The 19674-nt window shown below is 39.3% G+C and overlaps 1 protein-coding gene across 1 annotated transcript in view; it reads left to right on the top strand.

The window, feature by feature from the left end:
• The window catches only part of alk (ALK receptor tyrosine kinase), a 507772-nt gene that overhangs the window by 412591 nt on the left and 75507 nt on the right, over positions 1 to 19674 (top strand). Inside the window, exons 6-10 of the mRNA XM_059352649.1 lie at positions 1479 to 1610; positions 9379 to 9513; positions 11307 to 11410; positions 14735 to 14907; positions 18787 to 18881. Coding sequence (XP_059208632.1) covers positions 1479 to 1610; positions 9379 to 9513; positions 11307 to 11410; positions 14735 to 14907; positions 18787 to 18881 — 639 coding nt within the window. The remainder of the gene's footprint in view (positions 1 to 1478; positions 1611 to 9378; positions 9514 to 11306; positions 11411 to 14734; positions 14908 to 18786; positions 18882 to 19674) is intronic.

Genomic DNA, 19674 nt, shown 5'->3' with positions numbered 1-19674 from the left:
CAGGAGTCCTTTCTTTAGTTGGCCGATTGGTATAAACAGAGCAGCACCGTACAGAGTGGTTGATGACCTGCTTTAATCTTCTTTTCAACTTCAGTTGTTGACTTCATTCTTCTGGTTATCTCTAGCTAAATCCAAGCAATCCCTGTAGTTTATTTATTGGCTGGCTGTTTATACATCCATGGCTCCCAACAGCACCAAAGATAAAACCACCTGCTCCACCGATATTTTGTGTCCTCCCACGGGATCCCAGTCCCAATGTAGTCCTCTCTGCCCCATCTTGAAATGTAAAAAGTGAAAAATAATTTGTGTATCAACCCCGTGATTCAGATCCTTTAATTTTAATTTAGTGGCTTGTTCCTTGGCCTGTGCTACATCCTTCCAAAAGGTTTTTATGAAAATTGGGCCAGTAGTTTTTCCGTAATCCTGCTTGTAGACAGAACAATAGACAAACACACAAACCAGGCCAGAAACATGAGCACCTTGGTGGAGGCCATACTGCAAACTAAGAGACAAAGACTGAATTCATTACAAACTTTGTGTTAAAATTAGTGTAGCAGCTCGGCTAACAGCATTTGCTCTACCCTGTCTTGTCACAGTCTCCTACGTTATCACACTTCTGACTTCAAGTTCGTCTGACGAGAGAACAAATCTACATAATACAGATCAAGGGCAAACTACAGTACGCAGAGCCAGTCACTTGTGATAAGAATCACTTCTGGGTTTTTTTTTTCGTATGAGAGACAGAGAAAAACGAGATCCCCATCAGCAGATAGTTTTTTCCACTTTGCTTGTTCCCTTCACTGTGATCAGCTTCTGATGATTAAGGTGGAGGTGAGCAGTCACTATCCACAACCTGGAGATATCACCGCTCTGATTTGCATAGATATGCAAATGTCCCAGGTTACAGTTGAGTTGTTGAAGCCGGTGATATCAATTGTGTCTGTGTGAAGTGTCTGTGTGTGTGTGTTTGCTCCCTCCCCTTGTGCTACCTGCTACAGTATCTAGGTCATTGTTTTTGCTGCTTGTGTTCCTTGTCTGATGGATATGTACCGTATTCAAAGCCAGATGCTAATGCAGCCTGGGCCAAGTTATTTATGATGGTGCAGGCAGTCTGTGGATGTCATACAGGGTTTACAGTCAGGGGTTATATTAGCCTTTGTCACTGACTGATGTACTTTTATGTAGCAACTGTATATTTTCTACAGTAGTAGAAAGTAATATTTCCCCGAGCTACTGATTTGTGCTTTGTGTCAAATATATGCAGTAAATCTAGCAGTGATGCTCAATAAGTTAACCTGGGACGTAATCTGGAGCTATTATTCTACTGTAAAAGTAGTTTTTTTTTTTATTGTTTAATTTCCCAACAACCACATTTTCTATGCTGTGACTTCACATTTTGGTTTGCAAGAGATACCCTAACAATGGCTGTGTGAGGAGGCGTTTCATGTGACAAGTTTTCTTTGTCTTTCTTTTTTCAGCGTCCTCACCCGGCCCTAACGTCACACTGGAGGGCCAGTACCACTGTCACCAGGGACCCGGGATACCAATGGACAAACTGTGTGACTTCACTCCAGACTGTCCACTCGGTGATGACGAAGGCGACTTATGTCGTGAGTACACGGTGATACACAGCTGTTGATGGGAATGTTCAAGAGAATGCCTCACGTGTTGACTGTCCTTTCTGCATGTATTTCTGGATCAAAACAATGTGCAGTTGGTCAGTGAGTCGTCTTTAATGAAGCCGTTGCATCCTGCCCAATAGAGCAACAACTGAGCGTCTGCATGAGCTTTCCTAACAGAGAGGCAAGGGGGGGAGGCAGAAAAAAAGGCAGCATATCTATGCTTGGCTAGCATTTCTCACCCTTGACATATTCCATGGTTGTTATTTCTATCTCTTTGCACATTTGTTTTCTGCTTTTCTCGAGGCCTAGGAGGAACACTAGCCAAGTATGCTGACATCTTATTCACAAGTGAAGTCCCCCAGGCCCCGCTGTTTTTGTGTCTGTCTGTCTGTGTGAGTGGCGAGGGTCTTTTTTTAGTGCATGCATTTTCTCATTGTCTTCACGATTAATACAGTACATCCACAGTTCAAAACTCGTTGTAGTTTGATTCCAGAGTTTTTCACCCATATTAAACTGACTAGAATTAATTTGCTCCTGCCCACAGTGCAGGTCAGCCTCCCATGTGGTGCTTATTAAAATGATGGCTGCTCCCTTGTGCTTATAGGTTTGCTAACTATGGGAGCTGAGAGATAAGAGGGTAAGGAGAGGGTGAAAATGCCAGCCAGGCACAAACTCTCCTCCTTCTGAAGGAGGACTTATCACTGCTAATTGGCCTGAGAGGCTAACCCAAGGGTATAATCCCCATTTGAATGTAACAAATGTGTGCTTGTGTGTGTGTGTGTGTATGTGTGTGTGTGTGTGTGTGTGTGTGTGTGGGTGGGTGGGTGTAAAATTTTGATTGTAGAAGTCAGAATTGTGAGTTTGAGCATAAATAACAATCAGTAAAACTCAAAGCCAGCTTGCAATTAATTCTTCCACTATCTTCAGGAATGGATTTTATATTATGAACATTTGAATATTTCTAAATGACAACCATAATAACAATGGTAATTGTATATGTATTTCAGTCATAAACAGAGGAGGGAAAGACTCATATAATATCATTAACTGTATAAAAATAACGGGTGAGCAACCCTGACGTCACCCATTAGTTTGTAGACTTGAGTATATCATTTTAGCCGTTGCCATCTTGGGTTTTTTGCAACCAGGAGATGGAATGGCGTGGCTTTAGCAATGGGCATCTGTTATTAAAAATCAATAGCCGTCTCCTTAGAGTGTCTTAGTCTGGCTAGTGATGGCCAAATAAGGCTTCATGAACCAATTTCCAAGCCTACTAGATGGTGCTTTCTGTTCAGCAAAGGGTTAAAAGCACACTGAATTGCTATTCCTTGAGCCTTTTTCTTTTTCTCAAGAGTGCTTGAGGTCAACAAATACTAATAATGGTTCATGAAGCTTAATTTGGACGTCACTAAGTCCAACCAAACACTGAACAAAACATATTTAAGCGACCAAAATGAAACTTTGATGAATTGAAAACACACAAAGTTAAAAGATGAAAACAGTGTACCACAGTTGTAACTCGTCAATCAAAAGATAGACCTGCCCTCGAGCAAACCCTGCTTTTTTCTCTTAATGTTTTTACTCTAGTGCAAATCATAAAATCAGACTTCTTTTGCAACCAGTGGAGTTGTCCACTACTGGCCATTAGAGAGAATGCTGATTCAAGGCACTTTTTGCATTGGTTTCACTTTTCAAACTCATACAAGGTTGCTGCTTGTATAATACCTGACACAGACTGATGGGTCTTGCAGGATAAGGCTTATTGCTCTGAGTTGGCTGGGAAATGTTTAAGATCTGACGCCTCTTTTCTCTACGTCTCCATTTGCCTTTCCTGCTGTGTGCCCTCATAATACTGAGAGTAGGCAGATGCTCGATGGCTAACTGTCATTTGCTTCGAATCTCTTTATGTCTCACAATCTATTCTTGAATTAGTAATGACCTTTATTCCTTTTGATGAAGGACAAGGACCGACAATCCATTCATCAGTCCATTATAATCCTCACATACGTGTCTCCTTTTTCTTGCTGTCACCCAGAGTCTACCTTGGGCTCTGTATTTATTCCATTTTCCTCTCCGCCACAATTACCCCCCGCTACCCAAATCACAAAGTGTTCCGGCTCTGATACCCTATTCTCTATGATCCATCCACGAGTTATCTTCATCTGATTTGATCTATTTAAATCCTTCATAAGATGTGCCAAGGCTCATTAACAGGAAAAAAGCAGCGAGAGGCAGGAGGAACAAACTTAGCTTGTGTCAATCACAAAGATTCCTGACATATAAGGAAAATCAAGTCCCAGTGGATCTCCTTCACCATCCTACCCCAGCATCATTATGCACAAACACATCCTCCTCTTTGGAAGGCACAGCTTCCTCCGGTTGATCTTAGTTGGTCTAAATTCTGCAGACATCCCGCTGCTTTCCAACACTACGGTTTTCCTGCAACTACATAGAAATGCTGCTTTCATCAAAGGTGGACGGATGCAGAAATTTAAAGTAGTAATTTGCAAGACTCTTTTGTTTTTCTTGGCAGGCCATCAGTAAAACAGATCAGTGCTCCCCACAAAGATCACCACAAAGTGAGACCAGTACTGTTATCTTGTTTTTTTTCTATCTATGGTAGCTATTACTGCTCATGTTAACTACCAAGCCTATCTTTGATTGATAACATAGACCTATAAAGTGTATTAGAGAAGTGGACGTAGCCACTGCGACATCAGTAGACTACCGTGTTTTAGGCTTGAGTTTGGCATTTTAGCTGTCTCCATCATGGTTTTTTGGAGTTCCCATATTGGACACGGGACACTATGCACGCCCACTTAAACCAGCAACCTAACTACACCTGGTTCCAGCCTACGCAGTCACTGCGAATAAGGTTAGCCTCCATAAGTCAATTTAGTGGCCCTTTAAATGTACACATTTCCATAAATATGCATTGATAAGATTCAGACTGCCATGGTAGTTAATTGTCAATCACAAGTTAGCCCCGTCCTAAAGCATACCCTACTGTATCGTCTATTTAACTTTTGAATGGGACCATAATTTACAAAATGAGCATCATACTGAATTGAAGAAAACATAAAACTAGCAATTGAGATCATAAACTCATTAGGAAAATGTTTACTGAGGTAATAAACTAAGTGAAAAGTAAGGTCATTTTCTCTGCAACTGCAACTCCAGAGAATGACATCATAGGTCGTTTGTGCCAGCTTATTACAACCCATATTTACGTTTATTATTAGGTGGTGACCTCTAGTGGCGGTAGGAATTATGACAGGAGCAAAAGAGGAAGTCAGGTAAGGACTTTGAAACAGGAGACTGCTGTTCCAGTGTTAAAAGTCTGCATTGATTTAGATTATTTACATAAGGTACATATTTGAGTTACAAAGTTACATAAAGTTAAACTAACTATGTAAAGTCCTTTGTCAACGTTAAACCACATGTTTGACTTCGACTGTTATGTTTAGGTATCAAGTCGTCCTGACCTCCTGCTGCTAGCGTGGCTAATGTTAAAAAATGCTCCTGTGGGTCATATTAGAGGGTACAACAAGTAACCTATGTATGAGTTGGGTCTTGTTGATTTATATCCAATCTGACTTGTTTTTGCCACCAGTGGAGTCGCCCCCTCCTGGTCATTAAAGAGAATACAGGTTAAAGGCACTTCCGTATTGGCTTCTGTTTTTCCACTCAGAGGCTACATCCACTTCTTTTAAAGTCTATACAAACAGACAGCCCTTCAGTGAACCTGATTGGAAAGAGTATTTTTCTCTAGACAGAAGAAGAAGAATACTTTACTTTTATTTGACACTTTTCACAAGGCAAAGAAAATGATTCATGAAATGCCATATACATGTTATTACATGTATCCTGCCATGATGTGTTTTTTAGGCTGTGTGCTCATGTCAAGTTTTCATGACAGACACATAGAGTCGGATTGAAGTGATATTATTAACTGAATGACTCTACTCAACATTAATGAATATTGAGTAATGTTCATGTCAGTTTTCATAAAAAAGTAATGGCACTGTTATGTCATCCTTATTCACACCTCATTAAATAAAGTGTTTCAGGTTGAATCCATTTGAAAGTGGCAAAACCAGATAGATGGCAAGTTGATGAATGATCAGCTCTGGTAGCAAAAGTGACTAAGTGACATATGCTAATGTGTCTGAAGTGACATCATCACAGACTTCTTTATTCATGTCATGAGCAGCTGTCTTATGATTTGACTTTGAATCTCTGTGCTTTGCATGAAGAACATCTAAGTGCCACTAACTGGTTTATGTAACAAGGAGAATGACTCATAATATCATAAGACACAGAAGAACATGAAATTTACTTATTACCCAAAATGTTCACATTAGCTTGTATTTGCTTCAGAAAAACATGTTTTTCTTGCTATTTCTTTAAAATAAGAATCCAATGGTGTTAGTTTCACAATCTTGGGTCTGTGAAAACTCTTAAAAGCCCTTAGTATAATAAACAAAACATTTAAAAACTAGTGTCACTGATAATGGAAGCATTTTTCTTGCTTTTTGGCCCCTTAAAAATACCTTAAGAATTGTATGATCTCTGCTAAGGCCAGTTTCACTTCCATTATCTGGATGATGCCATTTCCAAAAAGCACACTGTTATCAGGGCACTTAGATATTCTCATAGGTAATGGGCACCCACAGACAGTAGTTTGGGATAAAAGGAACATAAAGAAAACTTAAGGTGAAAACTTTGAAAGTCTCAAAGTCTTATTTTTATTAAGTCCGAAGTCTGACCAATTTTAACCATTCAGCAACACCTAAAGTCATAATTTAACAATGTACGTATATGTCATCACTCTTGGAAATCAGGGTAAAAAAAGATACATTTGTTTCTCATTTAAGTCCAAAGTCTGTCCACTTTGAATGAAGTGTGAAGTATAAGAAAGTAAATTTACTTTTTTGTTAATGGAGTTTGGTGGATTTGGTGAGCGCTGTTTCTAAAAAAGCTGCTGTTTCTGTTAAAACAAAAGGGATTTTACTCTCAAACTAAACGGTTTATCTCTATAGGGATACTTTATCAAATGTTGTCAGACCATAGACTGTATAAATAATGGACGTAGTGACCGTGACATCACCCATTAGTTTGTGGACTGCCCATTTGAGGCATCGAATTCAGCGTTACACTCGTCGCCATCTTGTGTCGTCATCTTTGGGGAGCAGATCATATTTGGACTGTGGAGGAGCGAGAGGGATCTGATCACTGACTACGTGCCTCTCTACAACGGCAACCTGACTGAGAGAAGCTGCTGCTAATTCATGTTAGCATTAACTGGGATGTTCATTTTGGCTTGCAAAAAACGAAAACAAAATGTACGTTACTTACCTAAGAAAAATGAAATGGAGTGTCTATTAGTCCAACCAAACGCTGAACAAGACATTTTTTAAGAACAAAACGTTCAAATAAACTGTCATTAACTGAAAATACAGTGAAAGGGTCACAGTTATGAGATCAAACCGGTAACGTCCTTTTTTCTTTTATATATATATATCTATAACTTTATTGACATAGTGCCATGGATACGCATTGTTCTGCTTCTCTTCTGATAATGGCTCGCCTTGTTAGTGTAGTGACCTGTCAATCAAAGGTAGCCATGTCCCAAATCATACGATTCTTTATCTTCTATTTTCTTCTAAATGGTGCCATTATTTACACTATTAACATCACATTGTCTTGAAGAAGATTTTTTACTAGCAATTGAGACCATATTGTTGTCCTAAAAAAATTTCAAGTGAGAACTTTCTCATTTTGTATTGTAATGAATAAAAATAAGATATTTCTGGTGGGTGCAGTTTGATGGTCAAAGTTTTTAATGTTACATTGACACTGAGATGATCAAATGGATCAATTCCCACACTTTTTTTTTGCTTATTTCTCATTTACACACCATCATATGTAAACATACACAGCAAATTGAAGAGTTGAATTCTTGGTGTTAAACTAGACATACACTAGTAGAGTTAATTATACTCTGGATAGAGTTAATCCATTATAATTAACTCTCAGTCGATAAATAGTTGTTGTGAAAACTGAGTGTAAAACTCTTTTTGGAGTTAAAATTTAACACCAAAAAGAGTCAAATTTACACTAACCCAACACTCGAAAAAGTGTTAAATTAACACCCATATGTAACACCCATGTGGACCCATATAGACACTTTAAAAGTGTTAAGATCAACTCTTACAGTGTTAATTTGGGTATGCTGATTTTACTGTGTAGCTTAGGTTTATGTGTATAATGAAATTCACTTTTTCATTGTCGTCTTGTCCCGCTAGGTGATGTGGTGGTTTTGTCTGATCATCCCTAATATTTTCCTCAAAAATAGACAATATATCGTCAGGGAGTGTAGTTAGAGGCAGTGTGGGCGCCATACTAGCTCCGACAGCTTGAAGGACTAGCAGCAGCAAACAACAAAGCACCTATTAGGTAGCTTTACTTAGCAACAAGTAAAAAATTCTGTTCATCAGAAAAAAATCACAGAGAGTCGAGCTAGAGCAATCAGAGGACATGGGAGGGAAACTAGAAAGCATTTATTTTCTCCAAAAGATATGACCCAGATTCACCAAAACCAATTTTCTATGATAGTGCCATAGAGCCACTTTTCCTGCAAGATCATATCCGTCCACCAAAGTTACATGTAATAGTGCAGGAAAAAGGTGTATGGGGTACAGAGTAGGAATGACAGAGGCATCATTTTCTATATTACAAGTCAGAATCATCAACATGGGTAGGTATAGGTGAAACGGTTCCATAATGTTGCTTTAAATAATCCATGCTATATGGTTTATTTATATAGCTGGTGTCCAGCTATATAAATAAATTATATAATTTAAAAATACAAACCAATATAGAGTCCTAAATATACATATATACACAGCTCTGTTATCTGAAACTGAAGATAGACAGGAAAATAGTCCGGAAAGTGACAAATTCAGTGGGTCCATCAATATTTGCCTAAGTTTGTTTTTTTTCTCTCTCAGTTACTTGACTGAATATAAAAGAAGAGACCTTGTTTGCAAATCAAGTGGTGTGCACTTCTTTACGAAGACAGTGGAGTGGAGTGAAGACACAGCCTACAGACATGTCTGTCTCTTTTACACAAACTTGAATTTTATGCACTGCACAATCCAATTAACCCTTTTCACTGTACTGCAGCTCCACAGACTAACTTTGTAAATTGCAGTCAGTGCTGGAAATGCTTCCGAGGCTTATGCCATTCTGTGAAGTGATTTCAAGTTGATTGCCACCCCCAAAACACATCATGTCACCACCTCAGCTTTTTCATTTCCCCTCAGACCTCTTCCTTCTTCCTCTACTCTTTCCCATCTCCCCCTCAGGACACTTCAGGCCTTTTCCATTTTCTGCTTCTGTTTCTAGAGTCACTCTGAGAGTCCTCCTCCCCACCTCCCTCTGCACCTCAGCCCTAATTTCCACCAACACATTGAGTCCTGTGAGCCATTAGTCTGCACCCCCCACATGCCTCTTTCCTCTCAACCTCCTCGCCTTCACTGTCGCTCATCTCCTTGATCCCCAGTCCCCACCCCGCCCCTGTCCTTTTTCTCCTTGGCAGATTTTCCTGTCAGTGTTCACTCCATTCTCTCTTCTTTTACCCACCTGCCGGGCCTGTCCGCTCATTACGTGTCCCACCCCTCTCTCTCCCCACCCCTCCTTATCATCTTCTCCTCTCCTCCCCTGATATATTCTCTCTCCTGTCTCTCTCCAGGCCACTTCCTCAATGGCAGCTACTGCTCGTTTGAAGAGGGCGAGTGCAGTTGGCAGTCAATAACGGGCCGCAGTGTCTCCTGGAGAAGACTCCAGTCGCCAGCCAAGGCTACGAGACAGAGCTGCCCCTCATCAGGTGTCTCATGCGACTCCGTTATCATCACTGTTCTGATTAGAGCCTGACTGATATGGGACTTTTGAGACTGGTGCCAATATTATAGTGGGAAAATGTGTCAATATGACAGTAAATATAGTGTACATTTTTTTTTTTTTTTTTTTTGGGGGGGGGGGGGGGGGGGGGGGGGTTAAACTGATTTTATACTGATATGTGCACTGTAAAGGCACCCAGAAGTCTGCTTTCTTAAACAAATGCCTTTATTTAAATATATATATATATATATATATATATATATATATATATTAATTAATATATACAATAATTTAATATCAGTATATGTTCAGTATCAGTCAATTGCTGACCATTTAATGTATTTTAAATTTAAAATAAATATCAAAATAATCATCAGTACTGTATGTTCAGTATCAGTCAGTTACTGACCATTTAAATAAATAATAAACTAAAATATGTGTTTAAATAGAAATCATAACTTCAGTATCAGTCAGTTGCTGACCATTTAAATAAATAATAAATAAGAATGAATAAATATCTATAAGGCACCATTTCTAAATCAACCCAGCATTCTTGTTTTTCATACCGGTGCATTACAGAAAGTATATACACTGATAACCATAGATACGGATATATCTGTCAATATCAGTCGATAATATGGGCCAACCAGTATATCGGTCAGGCTCTAGTTCTGATCAAACGATGACATTTTCATGCTCTGCTAAGTTTGTTTACAGTTGTGTTAATGCCTCATTAAAACAGACTTCAAAGGGGCAGATTTTAAACTATGATCTTGAATATTTGAGTCTTAACAGTTTCTGAATGTGGAAACCAAAACCTCTGATGTGTCAGACACCAACATGTTGTCTTGTTCAGAGCTCAGTGCGCTGCTACAGAAAGAATCCCACTGGGTGTAAAAGCTGCAGCATGTAGACTCTGAGTCCTACATCCTCAGTTCATTGTCAGTGCAGTGACTCGAGAGTGTCTCTTGATGAGAGTATAAGTCTTGGTTTGCTGAGGCTTGTTTTTGTTCTCAACTATTTGCAGAAGTCTCAGAGGTAGAGTGAGGGAACTATAAATGGAGCATTGTAATTGTATACAATATTTGGTGATCTTATTTAGTTTTATTTTCTCTGAGGTTATTTTTTGATAAAAGTCTTTGGTTTTATCATTTACATTAATGATCCTGATTATGTTGGGTCTTTTTAAATGGATATATAATATATTATATTAAATGGATATATAATTTATTAATGTAAAGTTTGTATTAACCTGTGTTTATTTTATAGGAAGACTTTTATCAGTTATGACTTATTTGCACACATTGGTTTTTTTTCCCCATAAACTATTTATAAGTCTAATCAAGTACCAGGATAGGCCTATTGTTCTTTTTATTTTATATTTTTACTATATTTTTCATTTATGTTGTTTTTATTTTAAATATTCAGTATTTTTCATGTTATATTTTTTATTGTACATTATTTGAAATAGTGCATTTATTTAACCTATGTATGCACTAAGAGTAAAACATGTTCTGTTTGTATGTTCTGTTGTGCACTTTTAATTAGATGTATAAATAAAATAGGTATGTTATTTTAGCTTTATATTGTTATTTTTTGAGGATTTCGAAAAATGGTTGTTTTTCAAATTAAATTGAATAATAGTAAATTCTAAGTTAGGTTATACCAACGGCTCACCTTGGCTACAATTACATGTCAGACTTTATTACTAAATTTGTTAGTGTGTGATTAGTTCAATTTCTTCTTCTGCTATGATTAATCTGTGTGTTTGTGTTTAAGGTGCTACATTCAGTGTGGAAGGAGGCCAGTCCAAAGGGCAGCGTGGCTCAGCAGTGCTAAGGAGCCCTCTCTTCCCTCCTCCTCTGAGAAACTCTCGATGCACGGTGAGCAAAATATTGGGAGTAAAGGGAGTTTTTTCCACAGAATTTTGCCCTCTATGTACTCACAGCGAATCACAGTGAATGTACCAGTCTTGAACAGTCATTTATCTGATTGGTCACACTAAATTATGATATTGTTTGCTGATGACATGCTTTAGCCTTTGGAAAAAAACACAGATGGCCCTATTTAGACAATCTATAAGGCATGCTTTAAAGTGCATTAAGGTACAATCAGGGTGTGTCCAACTGGTTACATTGCAAAAGTTGGCACATGTTTACACAGCCCTGTGTTCCCTTATCCCTATATTCCCTCAAGCATTTGTTTCCTCAACCCTATGTCCTCTTAGCTCTATGTTCCTTCAGCCCTATGTTCCCCTAAAACTATGTTCCATCATCCCTATGTTCCCTCAAGCATTTGTTTCCTCAACCCAATGTCTCCTTAGCCCTATGTTCCTTTAGCCCTATGTCCCCTTAGCCCTATGTTCCTTTAGCCCTATGTCCCCTTAGCCCTATGTTCCCTTAGCCCTATGTCCCCTTAGCCCTATGTTCCCTTAGCCCTATGTTCCCTTAGCTCTATGTCCCCTTAGCCCTATGTTCCTTTAGCCCTATGTTCCCTTAGCCCTATGTTCCCTTAGCCCTATGTTCCCTTAGCCCTATGTTCCCTTAGCCCTATGTTCCTTCAGCCCTATGTTCCCTCAGTCCTATGTTCCTTCAGCCCTATGTTCCCTCAAGCATTTGTTTCCTCAACCCTATGTCTCCTTAGCCCTATGCTCCTTTAGGCCTATGTCTCCTTAGCCCTATGTTCCTTTAGCCCTATGTCCCCTTAGCCTTATGTTCCCTTAGCCCTATGTTCCCTTAGCCCTATGTTCCCTTAGCCCTATGTCCTCTTAGCCCTATGTTCCTTTAGCCCTATGTCCCCTTAGCCCTATGTACCCTTTAGCCCTATGTTTCCTTAGCCCTATGCTCCCTTTAGCCCTATGTTTCCTTAGCCTTATGTTCCCTAAACTTCCTAAACTCCCTCATATCAGTACCTCCTCCAATGAGATAATGTTTTCACCCCTGTCTGTCCTTTTGTTTCTTTACTTGCTCTGTTATGCTGTTGTTGGATGTTTTTAGTGCCAGATTACAACACAGGCCAAGGGAGAGCTGTTTAGACTTCCATGGATATAGATGTAACCCTTCACCCTGTTATGAAAGGGCTGATACTTAGAAAACACAGTGCCTTATTTAGATGGGAAATAAATTCATAGAAGCTGACGTAACATAGGGCTGACCCTCAGCTGACATAGCAGCCAGATACACTGTTTAATTAATTCCTTTCACTCCAACATCCTCCAAGCTCTTTAAATGCCTATTGTCATTCTTACTACAGTCAGCTGCACACCTCTTAAACTACGAATGTTATAGCATAAATATTTACTCCATAAAACTGTAAATACCTCTGTGTATGTGTGTCCAATTAATTAGTGGCTAAATCTGTCCCCCAAACAACTGTCTTTGACACCACCAGGCCTGCTGAGCTTTAGATTTCTCTTTGTGGTCCACTTGTCACCAGGAAATACACACATCCCTTCATACAACAGCTAATATTAAAAGCAGAAGATCATTATTGCATGTGAAATGTACCACAGGCTATGTGTTGATATTAAGGGTCATATTATAGTAAAATAATAAGTGTAAAAAATATTATAATTTGGATAAAGTGCTGTTTAGTTGCATTTTTCAACAGTTTCTTTTCCCAGTAACCATTTATATGGTTGTTGTTGTTGTTGTTGTTGCAGTAGAAATTTTAACGAATTACTTACTGAATAATTTAACTGCTCTCAGAAACAGTTAAAAAATCAAACGGTAATGTTCCGAGACAGCAGGTTAACACTGTGCCATCTGCATTTCCTGAGAGACCCTAACAGACAGAGAGGCTGACCTCGTCAATCACACATCCTATCTGCTGACATAGTTGTGAAAATATTAAAAGCCATGCATTATTTAGCTCGTGAATCTAACAGAGCAGGTCTCCAGGGGCACTTGTGTACTTGAAGTCTTGATTGATGCTGTTGCATCTAGCATTTAGAGCCATGTTAGTTATTTTAATTTTGCTCAGCAGGGCGACCTTTGGCCCCTCTGCATGTGCACTGTGCACATTCAGAGTCAAGGCGGGGATCGCTCGGAGGTGAGAGAAGCAGACACAGAAGTGTGGGGTGGAGGTGGGAGGGGATGGAAAGAGCGGGAGGTCAGAAAACAAGATAATAAGGCAGACTGAGGGGAATAACGTTTGTCTCGACAAAAGGAACACGCAAAGGAGCTGGCCGCAGGGAAGACAGATGAAAACCAGAAAATGCAGGAGGAGAAGTTTGCCGCTTCTCAGGTGTGAATTAGAGCTGTGTGATATTTGTGGACAGCAGTGGAGGCAGTGCTGCACCATCGCAGACCTTGCCTTCCAGCTTCTTGGAACACAGCCAAAGATTAGCCATGATTCCAGATTAACACTCTAAATCCTTCTCTCTACACTGAACCGGGGCTGTGCAATCTAGCCTGTCCGCTCTTGGACAACTATGTTGAGGATATTAGTTTTGGGTATTAGCTACAGACCGTGTTCACTTTCATGTCGTGCCCAGTGTGCACTGTGCAGCGCCTGTAATCTTGATGTTTAAACGGTCGCCATGTGGTCTAGCGGTTGATGATAAGAACCATAACCTGCTGTCAGCAAGCACAATGCAAGCACTCGACAGGAAATTCAGTTGTCTGGGTAGTGTCGTCTCCACGTGTACTTTTTCATCAGGCTTAAGCCAGCATCTGTTCCACTTAAACAGTGAAGCAAGAATTATGTTCTTGGCTCCACTAAAATGCTGCAGAGGGACATGGTCACATCCCGTGCTTGTTAGAAAGCTTTAAATGCAGACTTCCTTTTACTATTTAATTCCTGCTATGGCCTGCGTGTTGTTTAATTTGAAGCAGGTTTACACCCACCACATCCCTTCTGGAAACAGCAAAATGAGATTGATTTGTGCTGAAGCATGCAGGAGCAGCGGAGATAGCTAAATAACCCAAATCATGATCCAGGTTGAATTCTATTAATCTTAGAATAATTAGAAGAGAACAGATGGCTGTTGCTGATTGAGCTCAACGCAATTTTAAATGCATCCTTTCCTTGACTGATAACACACGTGGCTGGTTTCCTTCAATTCAAAAAATATTCAAAGGAAGTTAAAGTTTCCGTGGTGATTCATAGACTGACTTTATTTCTCAGCATGTAAGTCAACACTGTTGATTTATGCTCACTTTTGCTGCATATTTAATCTCATTTGAAATTCGACCTTGCTCCAACAGGTGCGGTTCTGGCTGTGTTCTGGAGGCTTCCAGAGGGGGTCGCTGTCTCTGTGGATAGCTGAGAACAGCACAGGCCCCGAGGTGCAGCGCAGACTGTGGAACTCAGCCAGCGAACTCAAATTTGAAAGAGGCTGGAAACTCGTCATACTTCCTCTTTACGGGCTGGCAGACTGGTACGACAAACACTCACGTTCCAGCACACAACTGGCAGCTGATTATATCAAGCTGCATGTTTGTTAAGGGTTACTTCTGTGTCTCTATTATGCAAAACGATCAACATTGCAAGCACAAAAATGTTTTATTGCAGGTAAAATAAATGTGTGATTAAAAATGTATTGTTATGGATCAAAAACCTTTTGTTTGTTTGCTGTTTTGCTGAATCTCGTGGGCGGGAACTACACTGAAAGATGTAAGACACAGGCCTATTGGCCAGTCTAGATCAGACTAACAGGTTGGAAGGAATTTTACTCATTGGCTAACATGGGACCGTTCCATAAAGCCAGTTTACTATATGTACTAAAACTTACTAATAAATAATTTCAGTTAGTCTGACTTGTTTACAGTTCCAAGTTTAGATATTTAGCATTGTCCAATGTACAGCTTTCATGTAAGACATAAACAGTAGGCAGTGAGAGTCTACCAAATGGTAAAATAAAAACACCCACTAATCTCATCTCATTCAGAGATGTTTTTCTGCATATATTGGATGTAACGAGGAGGTTATCTGTTGCCTTTCATCTTCAACCAGTCTGTGCATTCTCCTCTGACCTCTGGCACCAACAAGACATTTTTTGGCTCACTGGATATTTTCTCTTTTTCTGATCATTCTCTGTAAACACTAGAGATGGTTGTTAGATCAGCTGTTTTTTTAAGTATAGACCAACAACAATGCCACTTTCAAAGTCAATTAAATCACATTTCTTCCTTATTCTAATGCTCGCTTTGTCACCATATCTTCAGGCCTAATTGCATTGAGATGCTGTCATGTGATTGGCTGATTAGATATTTGCGTTAACCAGCAGTTGAACAAGTGTACCTAATAAAGTGGCCGGTGAGTGTATATTGACTCACAACTTTACACATAATTTTCTGCAGCATTCCTTATCTGCAGCGACAGTGTTGCTTTTGCTGTAATATTTTTCATATTCCTTTTAGAATTAGGTGTAACGCGATCAGTTCGTCTGAGTCAAAGGATGCACCAATTGTCCTCTTCTATGGGAGTGTGCATGGAGCCTGAAGAAGAAATCCTGTGTTAACAGAAATGATTGAGGAGTGTATGTCCCGCCCACATGATAAACAGAAAGTAAAACTGTTAGATTTGCAAACAAAAGGTTTAACATATTTAATGAGAAATTTATTTCACCTGCAATAAAACATTTCTTGATCACATCGTGTATAGTTCTGCTCTTAAACCTGTTCTGTTTAATGCATAATAAGACACAAAAGCAAAACTCATATGTTTTGACCGTCAGAAGGCACTTTGAGGTGTTTAATAGCAGATCCAACTGTTCTCCCAACAGACCTCCGACACACTCGCACACATACTTAAGAGCTCCCATAAGAATGGCTTCAGAAACAGAACCAAGAAGCTCTTCTTCCTTCTTATCACCTCTCATAAATGCAGATTCTCAACATTTACATTCCATTTTCTGGGAAACGTGACCTCTTAACTCTGCAGAGTAAATTAATCCCACAAGGACTCTACAATTATACCATGGACCAGCCATGTGTACAGTTGTACAAGACGCGCCCCTCTTTTCATTCCACTTGTCTGTAATAAAGAGAATAGAAATCAATACACAAGGCTCTACTCACCCTACTTGCCTTCCAATTAGCTATTGCCCTGATTTCCCCTCAAAAAAGAGTGAAGTTACAACAAAATAGAGGAAAGCAAGTCCTCAGCTCTGTTTGTCTGACTGGGGGTTTCTTTGCCATTAGAGCTTGGATAATCCTGCTCCCCTGAGAGTGATTAATTTTTGATTCCTGGGTTATGTAGTCAGCTGTGCTTGTGCTCTTAATTAGAATGTCATGTCCGTAACCACAAGTTGAACCTGCCAGTCTTTGCGCAGTGACCTTTGTAGAGCTTAAATAGAATCAGAAATACAGCCTGAAGTGCAGACAAAAGTCAGAACACAGCAGACAGGATAGTGGACTCTGAATGGGAGGGCTTTTGGTTTGAGAGCCTGTGGGCTGACAGCAACAATGGAGATGTAGTTTGACCGACTCAGGTTTAAGCAGCATGTTATAAAATAGGTATAAATGTATTACCCTCTACTGCACACATTATCAATCCATCATTGGAAAAATCTGTGTTTTTATTACTTAAAATTGACAAAATTGATATATAAAATATTTGTACATGTAACATTTTAGGGGGGATTTTTTGGGTTTTCATCTATCTTTCTATCTATCTATCTATCTATCTATCTATCTATCTATCTATCTATCCATCTATCTGTCTGTCTGTCTGTCTGTCTGTCTGTCTGTCTGTCTGTCTGTCTGTCTGTCTGTCTGTCCATCTATGTGATTTGCATGTTTCTCTTTGGTAACATAAATCATTTATACTTCCTATCTAAATTAATTTTAGTGTTAATTCCTTTGGATTTACAACTCTCATATACAGTTTTTCTTGTCCTTATTTTCATTTTCCTGTTTTCTTTTCCTGCCCCAGTATCAGCCATGATCACAAAATATTAAAAATAAAATAAAATTAAAAAATGAAATTCTCATCCTGCTTCCTTTTAACTGGCTAACATACTATTCACAGCCAAATGTTGCCTGGTAAAATGTAAACAAACTTCCAGTATGCGTGTTGTTAATCTGTTCGTCCAATTTCACCAGTAATCTGACCTGGTGACAGACATTAACTATATAGAAATAGCCAATCTTTGCGTTGATGGTCTCAATTACTCACTTAGGTCACATATAGAGATATCAGCATTTAATTGAGAGTGTTTCATAATCAGTTAAAACACTTAGCAGCTGCTTTAAAGAAAGAGTTTGACATTTTGGGAAATGTGCTTTCTTGCCACCATGCCTGAGAGTTAGAGAAGGAGATTGACACCACTCTTATGTTTGTACAGATGCAGCCACCTGGAATTTCCCCTCCTAGCCAAAGGCCTTTCAGCTGCCAGCCAGCTTGCTCCAAGTTCCCAGTCAACCTCCAGGCACTGGGAGTCGCCTCCCATCCTAACTAGAGGCGTGCCTAGATTACACTGTAAACACGGCCGTTTATTAAACTGCAGAATCTCACCATGAGGTGGTGCTTCCTTCACAAACACAGTGTGACTTAATGCTGAAAACCATATTTTCAATGGAGATACAACCACTGTTCAGTAACTAGATTTACTTATATACTACACTAAGGAAACATTTTTGAAAGTACTTTACTTTTCTTAAGTAGTAATTCAATTTGATGATACCTTATTCTGCCTAATATGAAGCTGGAGTGAGTAGCCTGTTATCTTAGCTTAGCATAAAGACCAGAGAAAGAGCGCAAAATTGCAAATTGCTGTTTTTACCCTTTGTTATTCGCACAGCTAATCAAATGAAAATTAATTATTGAGCTTTAGAGGTACTGGTGTGTGACGGTGATGTTTCCCTCATGTCTAGTCTTTATGCTCAGCTAACCAACCAGCGGTAGCTTCATATTTACAGTAAAGACATGACAATCTTCTCATCTAACACTTGGTCGGAAAGCAGCAAATGTATTTCTTTAAATGTCAAACCATCCCTGTAAAGATCTCGGACATATACGTTATGCCATGCCTGCTTAAATGATGTTGTGCATGAAAGTATTTTATACGAAAGCAGAAAATGTGTTTTATACATAAAGATGTCACACAGTTTTTTCTGTATCTCGTGAAAGAGCCAACAGTTCTTAACAATACCAACTGAGCTGGTATAAGGCGTACAATGCACCCCCTTCAAAGCCAAAGCGCAATGACATTTTTCTTTAAGCTCTATAAATTCTTTTTCACATCCTTTCCGTCAGAAGCTATCCAACCATTCAAAGCTTGTGAGGTAGTTAAAACAGCTCTGTCCCTCTGTAGGTTTTGGCTGCAGTTCAGCACAGAAGATGGACCTGGAACCGGTTCAGCCATCTCTATTGACAACATCTCTTTCAGTATGGACTGCTTCCTGGCATGTGAGTACTATATAAAAATGTTGAGTCTTTCTTTTTCCACTATTACTTTAGCAGACCTTGGTTGAATTAATGGGAGTGCTTGAGTGATCGCCTGAATGATTGACCATGACAAGCACAATGGAGGGACAAAAACTGGATTAGCCAGAAAAGTGTAAACTCTTTCTTTGGACTTCAGAGAGACTTAAGAAAACATTCAAAGTGACCTACGCAATTGAATTAATAATCAATATAGGTCTGCCCTATGTTCATGTTTTACAGAGATTAGATTTGACTGAGCTGCAGTTTTTTATACACTGTGGAGCAATCATCAAGGACTCACTTATCATTTTAATTCCCTTGACATCACCAGTTCTCAGAACTTTCTGCAATTCCCAGTGCCCATTATTAAAGTCTACTACACTCTTAGATAAGATATCTTTAATAAATGCACTGTAGCTTTGCTTAGATATACGGTAACAAAACCTTATGGAAATGATATATATTATTATGTCTCTTTGATATGTCCTGAAATGTCAGAACAGTTCAAATCTGCCACATTGCAGCTTGCTGATTGATAAGGGCTTGTGTTTCAATGTTGAACTGCAGGCTTCTAAAGGTCGAGCCTCACGTCACCTCTCCGGATGTTTTTGTGTTATAATTGAGATGGCGTATCTGTATGAAAACAGGAGTAAGATGACAATCAAGCCTGGCGTCGAGAGAATGAAAGGTTAGGAGTTCAGTGACTCCCTCCATCTCTGCCGATCTGGAGGAACCTGTTTGAACTGTGACAGGAATAATAATATAGCGTCTCGGC

The sequence above is a fragment of the Centropristis striata genome, chromosome 16 (assembly GCF_030273125.1).
Source record: "Centropristis striata isolate RG_2023a ecotype Rhode Island chromosome 16, C.striata_1.0, whole genome shotgun sequence".
In the NCBI taxonomy this organism is placed as follows: Eukaryota; Metazoa; Chordata; class Actinopteri; order Perciformes; family Serranidae; genus Centropristis; species Centropristis striata.
The sequence above is the reverse complement of the archived record's forward strand: the minus strand, read 5'-3'. Positions and strand labels throughout refer to the sequence as shown.